The sequence below is a fragment of the Pongo abelii genome, chromosome 3 (genome assembly GCF_028885655.2).
Source record: "Pongo abelii isolate AG06213 chromosome 3, NHGRI_mPonAbe1-v2.0_pri, whole genome shotgun sequence".
In the NCBI taxonomy this organism is placed as follows: domain Eukaryota; kingdom Metazoa; phylum Chordata; class Mammalia; order Primates; family Hominidae; genus Pongo; species Pongo abelii.
This window is the reverse complement of record NC_071988.2, coordinates 89212239-89223878: the sequence shown is the minus strand read 5'-3', so window position 1 is coordinate 89223878 and position 11640 is coordinate 89212239. Positions and strand designations below refer to the sequence as shown.

Sequence of the window (11640 nt, the reverse complement as noted above, 5' to 3'; positions counted from 1 at the left end):
AAAATATCCCGCTAATCCTGGAAAAGAGAGAATTTCTTGCTTAGCTTGTGGAGTCAGGAGGTACCGGAGGAGGGAATAAATATGTGGTCTGTTGTGAGCCCCTGGGCTCACGGGGTAAGAGCTAGGCCTAGATAGGTGACTGAGGGGGTACATATTTGTGCTTTCTTAGGGGAGACCTGATACCCCCGTTCTGCCAAGAAGTTTAAAATAGAGATAATATGTATGGATGTTGCAGTCTCTTTGAGAGGGGCTACACAGGAGCAGATTATTAACATATTAAAGGAGAGAGGACGATTTTAGGGATAAAGTACAGATGTCACTAGCAAAGGCCTGTCCATAAAAGTGGGGGCTGTCTCTAAAACCTTGAGGTAGTATGCACCAGGTAAGCTGACATGAAAGGTGGGTTTTGGGGCTTTCCCACGTAAAGGCAAAGAGGTTTTGGGAATCCGGGTGTAAAGGAATTGTGAAAAAGCATCCTTTAGGTTTAGAACAGAAAAATGGGTGGTATTGGAGGGAAGTGAGGAAAGTAAAGTGTATGGGTTAGGAACTACTGGACATACTGGGAGTACAGCTTGGTTAATGAGCCTGAGGTCCCGGACTAAGTGATAAGTTCCATCTGGCTTTTTAACAGGTAGAACTGATATGTTAAAAGGAGAGTTTGTTGGGCAGAATAGATGACTGGTGAGGAGGTGAGAAATGATAGGCTTTAGGCCTATGAGAGCTGCTTGGGGGATGGGATACTGCTTCTGTGATAGGAACTGGGTGGGCTCTTTAAGGGTGATGTAGATGGGGGTGTGGTGTTCTGTGACTGAAGGTGTGGAAGTATCCCAAACAGTGGGGTTAACTAGAGAATGGGGGATAAGGAAAAGTTGCATGTTTTAGGGTGGGAGGTCTGAGGAGTAGAAGAAAGTTAGAAGACTTGGAGGGGTCTGGGTTGGTGTGTTGGGCACTGTGGGGAGTATGGAATTGGAGAATAGTGTGGAGTTTTTAAAGGATATCTCTGCCTAGAAGCATAGCTGGGCATGAGGGCAGGACTAAGAAAGAGTGACTGAAGGAAAAGGTGTACAGGGAGCAGAAAAGTGGAGGCGGGTCTTGGGGTTTGGAGACTTGTCCATTGATTCCCACAACAGAGACTTGGGAGGACTGGGTGAGTCCTGAAAATTTAGGTAAAGCAGAGTAGGTTGCCCCAATATTAATTAAAAAAAAAAAAATACTGGCCTACCTGCCACCATCAGGGTTATCCTGGGCTCAGATGAAGCAATGGTAGTTGCTGCGGCATCTGTTCCAGGGCACTGTCAATCTTCAGCGGCAAGGCTGATGAGATCCTAGTAGGAGGTTTTGGCCAGCTGTGGCAGGGATGGGGGCAGTACTTGCTGGGACACCTCACAGTCTGACTTCCTGTGGGGTCCTCCGCAGAGGGGGCACAGCCTGGTGGGCTTACCTGGGTTTGGGCATTGCCTGGACCAGTGGTCTTCATTGCCACACTTGAAACAGGTGCCAGGTGGAGGTGGGTTGCTAGGAGGCATCTGTGTGGAGCTGCAGCCCATGGGTCTGCAGGGCCCCTGATGGTGGAGGCAAGCATTTGAAATTCTGTCTTTTTTTTTCTTTTACTTTCCTCATCACAACTGTTAAAGACTTTGAAGGCTAAATTAAGGAGGTCTCATTGTGGGGTTTGAGGGCCATTGTCAAGCTTCTGAAGCTTGCACCAAATATCAGGGGTAGATTGGGTGAGGAACTGAAGGTTTAAAATAGTGGCTCCTTCTGGGTTGGCTGGGTCTAGGTTGGTATATTTTCTCATGGCTTCAGTTAAACAAGAGAGAAAAAGGGCTGGTTTTCTGTCAGGACTTTGGGTGATTTCTGAAAGGTTTTCATAGTTTACCACTTTATGGGCACCCTTTTTGAGTCCTGCAAGGAGATACACAATCATGTGGTCTTGATGGCATTGTCCAGAGGCCCTGTCTTGATAATCCCAGTGGGGCTCCTGGTTGGGGACTGCCTCTGTGCCAGTAGGCTGGGCAGGAACTTGATGATGAATTGTATTAGCATGCTCCCGAGCTGGGGTCCAAATATGGTCCCAGTCTTCTGGGGTAAGGGTGGAAGAGAGGATAAGTAGAGGGTGAGGATGGAAGAGAGGATAAGTAGAGGTCATACCAGGTTAGTTCATAAGACTGGATAAGGTACTGAAACTCCCTAATATAAGAGATAGGGTCTTCTGGAAATGAACTGAGTCTTGTTAGTTTGAGAGATCAGTGAAGGAGAAGGGAACGTGAACTCTAACAATACATTCAGTTCCTGCTACTTCCTGAAGGGGGCATTCTAGCACAGGCACTGAAGTACAGTTGGGGTATGGGCCAAAGATGGTGTCTGAGCTGGTATGGACAGAAGAGAAGGTAGAAGCCAGAAGGGGTTCCTGCTGAGGGTTTGAAGGGAGAAGACAGGTTGAGTTGACAGGCAGTGGAGGATACATAGGGGTGTAAAGTGGCTTGATGGGTTTACAGGCTTCAGGAGAGGGCAATGAGGAAGGAGAATGAGTACATGCAATGCTAGAGTTTTCCTGAGGAGAGGACGGTGTAGAAAAAGAAGTGGGTACTTTTGGAGGTGATGCTGGTGGGGAAGATGGTGGCTGGGAAAATGGTGGCTGAGAAGACAATGAGAAAGTTGGGGAGTTAATGAAGATGGCTGAGATGTAGGGGTAGGGTCTGGGAGGGGTGGACAGCAGTCTGCTGGATCCAACAGGGAAAAAGAGATAGGGTCGGGAGGAGAAAGTTGATGAGGGCAGCGAGAATGGAAAAAGATTTGAACAGGTAAGCAAGAATTGCAGAAGTCGGGTTGTGATCTGAGTGCAAAAAGGCCTGGACACAAGGAATTTCTCGCCATTTTTCCAGTCATCAGCAATAATTGCTTAAGTCAGTTAAAATTGTAAAGTTGAGTGTTCCATTTGCTGGCCATTTGGACCCATTTTCTAATTCATACTGCGGTCAGGTTTTATTGTATAAAAAAGACAAGGCGCTTAGTGCGGGTATCTTGCCTGAGGCCTAAGGTCTGCAGACTTTTTATGAGGCAGCCTGGAGGGCTGCTTTTTGGAATGGAGGACTGGGAGTTTTCCATATCAAAGGGTAGGCTCTGGAGAACAGGGAAAAAGATGATCGTCCTGGACATCTGGAGGAAGACAATAAAAGGAGTTATCATCACCTCTGCCTTTTTTGTTCCCGGAATGGGATCAAATGGCTTAGAGGCGTCCCCCTATGACTAGATGATCAGTGAGTGCCCAGCACACACTGGAGCCTTCTTGGATCAATGTTGGATTTTTGGACAGGAGAAACCAAGAGAGGTCATGCAGATTTTCCCCTGTTAACTGAGCTCCCAGGGAAACTTAGCAGTAGGCGAGATCAGTGACTGATGTGCATGTGAAGAAAGAGAAAGACATTCTCATTTTATATTGTTTTACACTCAGTACCTGTTTTAAGAAAAAACAAGGAAGTGAAACCAAAGACAGGCAGCCCTGCGCCAGGCCTGAAACTATGCCTGGGCCTTCCTGGCCTAAACTGAGTAGTTAAAAATCAACTCATAACTTAGAAACCGATGTTATTCATAGATTCCAGACATTGTATAGAAGAACAATGTGAAACTCCCTGCCCTGTTCTGTTTCTCTCTGACCACCAGTGCATGCAGCCCCTGTCACATACCCACTGCTTGCTCAAATCAATCATGACCCTTTCATGTGAAATCTTTAGTGTTGTGAGCCCTTAAAAAGGACAGAAATTGTGCACTTGGGGAGCTCAGATTTTAAGGCAGTAGCTTGCCGATGCTCCCAGATGAATAAAGCCCTTCCTTCTACAACTCGGTGTCTGAGAGATTTTGTCTGTGGCTCGTCCTGCTACATTTCTTGGTTCCCTGCCCCTGAAGCGAAGTGACTGATGGAAGACTGAGGCAGCCCCTTAGGAGGCTTAAGCCTGCCCTGTGGAGCATCCCTGCATGGGACTCTGGCCAGCCTGAGTGACGCGATCCAAAGAGTGCTCCCAGGTAGGAAATTGCCTCAGTGGAACACCTCACCAGAGCAGTATGGAGCAGGCCCCCATGGAGGATGAACACAGTGGCTGAACACCGGGAAGGAACTGGCACTTGGAGTCTGGACATCTGAAACTTGATAAGACTAGTCTTTTGAACTTACCCCACTCCACCTTAGTAGAAGTGTGGCCTGATCACCCATGCTGTGCCTGTGCTGGCACCTTTGTTATGGTTTTGACTTGGCTAGACTTGGTAGGACTAGTCTTTTGAACTTGCTCCACTCCATCTGAGTGGAAGTGTGGCCTGATCACCCCACGGTGTGCCTGCATTGGCACTTTTGTTCTGGTTTTGACTTGACTTGAATTGCTGGATACTTTGGTTTTGGTATTTGACCTGGCTTGGATTTCTGGATACTCTGATTTTGGTTTTGATTTTGGTTTGATGTAAACTGCAAAAGTTTGTGTGTGCCCTTTTACCTGTTCTTTGTTTTGTGGTGTGTGTGTGGTGTGAGCATGGTGTTTTGTCTCAAAAAAACATAGGTCAGGTACAAAGTAAGCCCACTGCACTGGGAACTATGTTAATGAGTTTCAAGAAAGGACTTAATAGAGACTATGGAGTCACTATGACTCCAGGAAAACTTAGAACTTTGTGTGAAATAGACTGGCCAGCATTAGAGGTAGGTTAGCCATCAGAAGGAAGCCTAGATAGGTCTTTAGTTTCTAAGGTATGGCACAAGGTAACCTGTAAGCCAAGACACCCAGACTAGGTTCTGTACATTGACAGTTACAGCTGGTTTTAGACCCGTTTCCCCCCCCACAGTAGTTAAGAGAACAGCAGCATAAGCAGCTGGCAGAGGCAAGGAAAGACCAACAGAGAAAAAAAAAGCCAGCTATACCAATTCTAAGTTAATTTAGACTAAACAAGGTCTTATTAATAGCAAAGGATAATTGAAATTTCAAACTTACAAGGTTTTCAACAAAAGTGAAGTTTGCTAAAGGTTGACAGTGTAACATATATTAAGGTAACTTCTAATCTTGTGGCCTTAGACAGTCTAGTCCAAAGACATAAAGAAAGTTCACCTTAAAAAAAAAAAGGAATGGTTATCTTCAAAAAAAAGGGGGGGAAGGAGGCAAAATTTATATAAAAAGAGTGTTATATGGTAAATTCTTGTCCTGAAATAACTGGTTGTTTAAAGAGAAGAAAAAAAGTTTGTAATAAATCAGAAAGTTGAGACATGTTGAAAAATTGTCAGTGAAAGTCGTGAAAAAAAGTTATGAAAAATTTTATGCAAAAAAGTTGCATAATTTAAAAGTAATAAGGCCTCCTGAGTACTATTGAGGAAACAGTTTATGTGCAGGTGTATAAAAAAGTAAAATATACCTTTAATAAAAAGATTGTAAGGAGGCATAAGAATGTGGATTTTTACCTACATTAAAAAGTTTTAAAAAATTATTGTTTTAAAAAGTTTAAGCATGCTTTAAAATGTTAATTGTAAAGAAAATTGTGTGTAAACTTATTAGCTAAAGTTAAAAAAGTATCATCCAGTTTTCCTGTGAACTAGACATGAAAGTAAAAATGCAACAGGTTTTTTTCTTAAAGCATCAACCTGCTGTTTAACAAAAATTATAAAAGGTTAAACAGAGTCTATAAAATCTTACTTTATGGTCAAATATGAAAAATTGGATCAATATGTCTACAAGGTTTTATTAAAATTAAGTTTAATATTAATAACACACTAATATAAAAGTAAAATTTAGCTTATCTGGTATAAAAATCATACAAGAAACATTATAAATATAAAATGATGTTTAGCTTTCTTTGGTCTAAAAACTAATAAAAATTAGTGCTAATGGAAACATTCATTTTACTAGAGGATCATAAAAATTAAAGACTTAAAACAAATTTTAGGAATTAAGACAGAATACCAAGATGCAAATGCCTGGTTGAAATGGATCAAATATTCCATCTGCATGTTAAACAAAAGCAATTGTTATGCTTGTGCACATGGCAGGCCAGAGGCCCTAATTGTCCCCCTTCCACTACGGTGGTCCTCCAGTCCACCAAGCATGGGCTGCATGGCAGCTCTTTTCCAGGATTCTACAGCCTGGAGTAATAAGTCATGCCAAGCTCTCTCTGCTATATCCCGAAGTCCCTGCCATTCAGCCCCCGAGGGCCATCCAGCTTCCATCTCCCAACACTAAGTTCACTTCCTGTCTCTCACAGCAGGGAGGAAACTTAGCATTCCTTGGAGACCTAAAGGGATGCAGTGAGCTTAAGAATTTTCAAGAGCTTATCAATCAGTCAGCCCTTGTTCATCCCCGAGCAGATGTGTGGTGGTATTACGGTGGACCTTTACTAGGCATTCTGCCGAATAACTAGAGTGACAATTGTGCTTTAGTCCATTTGGCTATCCCTTTCACCCTGGCATTTCATCAACCAGAGGAAGGAAAAAATAATAATAAGACATCATAAAGTGAGAGAAGCCCCTTATAGGTCTTTCAACTCTCACATCTATTTAGATGCAATAGAAGCCCTGCAAGGAATACCAGATCAATTTAAAGCTTGAAATCAAATAGTTACAAGATTTAAGTCAATATTTTTGTGGATGACAGTCAACAAAAATGTAGATTAAATAAACTGCATCTATTATAACCAATAGCAAAGAGCTTTTCATGAGTTAAAAAAACAAAACAAAACTCATGTCGGCCCCAGCCCTGAGGTTACCTGACCTGACAAAACTCTTTAGGTGGGAATTGAACAATGAGAACACATGGACACAGGAAGGGGATCATCACACTCTGGGGACTGTTGTGGGGTGAGGGGAGGGGGGAGGGATGGCATTGGGAGATATACCTAATGCTAGATGATGAGTTAGTGGGTGCAGCGCACCAGCATGGCACATGTATACATATGTAACTAACCTGCACATTGCGCACATGTACCCTAAAACCTAAAGTATAATAATAATAAATTTAAAAAATAAAAAAAAACTCTTTGCACTCTATGTATCAGAAAGAGAAAAAATGGCAGTTGGAGTTTTAACCCAGACTGTAGGGCCCTGGCCAAGGCCAGTGGCCTATCTCTCAAAACAACTAGACGGGGTTTCCAAAGGCTGGCCCTCATGTCCAAGGGCCCTGACAGCCATGGCCCTGCTAACAAAAGAAGCAAATAAGCTAACTCTTAGGCAAAACTTAAACATAAATTCTCCCCATGCTGTGGTAATTTTAATAAATACCAAAGGACACCATTAGCTAATAAATGATAGACTAACTAGATACCAAAGCTTGCTATGTGAAAATCCCCACATAACCACTGAAGTTTGCAATACCCTAACCCCGCCACCTTACTCCTATTATCAGAGAGCCCAGTTAAACATAACTGTTTAGAGGTACTGGACTCAGTTTATTCTAGTAGGCCCAACTTCTGAGACCACCCTTAAACATCAGTAGACTGGGAGCTGTACGTGGATGGGAGCAGCTTCACCAACCCCTGCAAAGTGACTCTGAAGAAGACAACAAACCCTGCTCCAGTCACACCCAGAAGCTGACTGGTCCACGAACAGCTAAAGCATGAGGAAACTCATCGCAGGACTCATTTTCCTTAAAATTTGGACTTGTACAGTAAGGACTTCAACTGACCTTCCTCAGACTAAGAACGGTTTTGAGTATATACATGAAATCACTGAGGTGGGACAAAAGATTTCTACAGTCCTATTACTTTATGATTATTATAAAAGAGCTAATTACTTTATGGTTATTATGAAAGAGCTGATCACCTTCCATGATCACGCCCTCGTAATCATCTTTCTTATTAGCTTCCTGGTTCTATATGCCCTCTTTCTAACACTCACAACAAAACTGACTAACACTAATATCACGGATGCCCTAGGACTCTAAAAAAAAAAAAAAAACAACAACTTGTTTGTATAATGCTATTCTATCCAAGGTATGTAGCCCAGGAAATAACCAACCTGATGCATTTTATGACCCATTTTAAGCCTCCCATGATCGCAGTTTTTAAAATAAAATTAAGGACTGGTCCTTTTCTAGGTGACCCAAGTAAAGTAATAGCTAGAACAGAAAAAAAGAGAGGTCCCCAAAATGTAACCTGAAAATTTGATGCTTGTGCCACTATTAATAGTAAGCTTCATGAAATAGGATGTGGTTCTCTAAATTAAAAAGCAAAGTTACACAGTAAAAAAAAAGTATATCTGTCAAAAATCATATTTATGTGAGATGTGTCAATACTGATCTTGTATCATTTAGACTACTTAAAAGGAAAATAAAAAAGATTCTGTTTGACTCCAAAAAGGAAAAATCAGCCCCTCCTGCATGAATAGGAGCTGCAACCTTTTAGAATTGATAATCACAAACCCCTCAGACCCAAAGTAAAATAAAAGAAAAATATGTATCATTAGACATGGATAAAAAGGGACTAGATCCTAGTGTAAGCATCCTAATAAAAGGAGAGGTTCAAAAACACTCTCCAGAACCAGTGTTTCAGACTTTCTATGATTAACTAAATGTGCCAGTACCTGAGATTCCATGAAAAACTAAAAATTTCTTTTTGCAATTAGCTGAACATGTAACCCAATCTCTACAAGTCGCCTCATGTTATGTTTGTAGAGAAACCGTAACAGGAAATCAATGGCAATAGGAAGCCGGAGAATTAGTTCCTACAGACCCAGCTGATGAATTCCCAGCCCAAAAGAATCACCCTGATCATCTCTAGGTTCTAAAAGTATCAATTGTTAGACAGTATTGCATAGCTAAAGAAGGAAAAGGATTCACTCAACCTGTAAGGCGACTTAGTTGTCTTAGGAAAAAGCTGTATAATTGTGCCACAAAAACAGTTACATGGTGGAGTTCCAATTATACAGAAATAAATCTATTCAGTAAATTTCCAAAGTTTCAGACTGTTTAGGCCCATCCAGAATTCCACCAGGACTGGACGGCCCCCACCAGGTTATACTGGATATGTGGACACAAAGCTTATGCTAAGCTGCCTGATCAGTGGACAGGTAGCTGTGTAATTGGCACCATTAAGCCATCTTTCTTCTTGCTGCCCATAAAAACAGGTGAACTTCTAGGCTTCCTAGTCTATGCTTCCCAGAAAAAAAAAAAAAAAAAGAAGCATAGCCACAGGTGATTGAAAAGATGATAAATGGCCCCCTGAAAAAAAAAATCAAACAATACTATAGACCCGCCACTTGAACACAAGATGGCTCATGGAGATATCAGATCCCCATCTATATGCTCAACTGAATCATGTGGTTACAAGCTGTTTTAGAAATTGTTACTAATAAAACCGGTCATGTCTTGACTGTTCTTGCCCGGCAAGAGACTCAGATGAGAAATGCTATCTATCAAAATAGACTAGCTCTTGACTACTTGCTAGCAGCTAAAGGAGGAGTTTGTAAAAAATTTAACCTTACTAATTACTGTCTACACATAGATAATCAAAGCAAGTAGTTAAAGACATAGTTAAAAATATGACAAAACTGGAACATGTACCCGTATAAGTGTAGCACGGATTCAACCCTGAAGCCATGTTTAGAAAGTGGTTCCCAACACTAGAAAAATTTAAAACTCTTATAATAGGAGTCATAATAGTTATAAAAACCTGCTTACTGCTCCCTTATTTGCTACCTGTACTTCTTCAAATGATAAATAGCTTCATTGCTACCTTAGTTCACCAAAATGCTTCAGCACAAGTGTACTATATGAATCACTATCAATCTATTTCACAAAAAGACATAAGTAACAAAAATAAGAGTGAGAACTCCCACTAATAAAAAGTGAGAGTCTCAAAAGGGGCAAATGAAGGAAGAGAAAGACCCTCTCATATTATTTTATATTGCTTTGTACTCAGTACCTGTTTTAAGAAAAAACAACAAGGAAGTAAAACCAAAGACAGTCAGCCTGGCTCCAGGCCTGAAACCAGGCGTGGGGCAGCCTGGCCTAAACCCAGTGGTTAAAAATCAACTCATAACTTAGAAATTGATGTTATTGATAGATTCCAGACATTGTACAGAATAACATTGTGAAACCCCCTGCCCTGTTCAGTTTCTCTCTGACTACCAGTGCATGCAGTCCCTGTCACATACCTGCTGCTTGCTCAAATCAATCACAACCCTTTCGTGTGAAATCTTTAATGTTGTGAGCCCTTAAAAAGGACAGAAATTGTGCACTTGGGGAGCTCAGATTTTAAGGCAGTAGCTTGCTGGTGGTCCCAGCTGAATAAAGCTCTTCCTTCTACAATTTGGTGTCTGAGAAGTTTTGTCTGTGGTTCGTCCTGCTACACATGCACAGAGAGGCAACTGGAGGCTGAGGAGTTTCCGTTGTCTGGTGGCTGTGGCTTGCACTCTGGGGTGGAGGGGTAGGTCCACAAGGGACAAAGACCTGAGCCCCTCCCAGATTTTGGCACCAGATGTAATGTTCTTGAATCGGTTTGAACGCTAAGAGCACACCAACAGACAACATGAGGCAGTGTGGAGCAACACGCTGTTTTAATGAGTGCCTGGGTGCAGGTGGGATGAGGCCTAAAATGGCATCAGCCCCAAGTGAGGATGGGACAGCGGTTTTATTTTGTTTAACTGATGTATTTATTTATTTATTTATTTATTTATTTATTATTATTCTACTTTAGGTTTTAGGGTACACATGTGCATTGTGCAGGTTAGTTACATATGTATACATGTGCCATGCTGGTGCACTGCACCCACTAACTCGTCATCTAGAATTAGGTATATCTCCCGATGCTATCCCTCACCCCTCCCCCCACCCCACAACAGTCCCCAGAGTGTGATGTTTCCCTTCCTGTATCCATGTGTTCTCATTTTTTCAGTTCCCACCTATGAGTGAAAATATGCGGTGTTTGGTTTTTTGTTCTTGCGATATTTTATTGAGAATGATGATTTCCAATTTCATCCATGTCCCTACAAAGGACATGAACTCATCATTTTTTATGGCTGCATAGTATTCCATGGTGTATATGTGCTACATTTTCTTAATCCAGTCTATCATTGTTGGACATTTGGGTTGGTTCCAATTCTTTCCTATTGTGAATAATGCCACAATAAACATACATGTGCATGTGTCTTTATAGCAGCATGATTTATAGTCCTTTGGGTATATACCCAGTAATGGGATGGCTGGGTCAAATGGTATTTCTATTTCTAGATCCCTGAGGAATGGCCACACTGACTTCCACAATCGGTGAACTAGTTTGCAGTCCCACCAACAGTGTAAAAGTGTTCCTATTTCTCTACATCCTCTTCAGCACCTGTTGTTTCCTGACTTTTTAATGATTGCCATTCTAACTGGTGTGAGATGGTATCTCATTGTGGTTTTGATTTGCATTTCTCTGATGGCCAGTGATGGTGAGCATTTTTTCATGTGTTTTTTGGCTGCATAAATGTCTTCTTTTGAGAAGTGGCTGTTCATGTCCTTCGCCCACTTTTTGATGGGGTTGTTTGTTTTTTTCTTGTAAATTTGTTTGAGTTCATTGTAGATTCTGGATATTAGCCCTTTGTCAGATGAGTAGGTTGTGAAAATTTTTTCCCATTTTGTTGGTTGCCTGTTCACTCTGATGGTAGTTTCTTTTGCTGTGCAGAAGCTCTTTAGTTTAATT

General features: G+C 41.7%; 1 protein-coding gene across 1 annotated transcript; it reads right to left on the bottom strand.

Annotated features, from left to right (window-relative positions):
• Window positions 1-1237: 1237 nt before the first annotated feature.
• Window positions 1238-10678, bottom strand: LOC129059176 (transcription factor NF-E4-like). Its single transcript, XM_054554773.1, has 4 exons — window positions 10652-10678; window positions 10314-10465; window positions 3379-3407; window positions 1238-1563 (listed from the first exon to the last, which is right to left on the bottom strand). Exons 1-4 carry the CDS (start codon window positions 10676-10678, stop codon window positions 1238-1240), a joined length of 534 nt encoding a protein of 177 aa, XP_054410748.1.
• Between the last annotated feature and the right edge of the window lie 962 nt (window positions 10679-11640).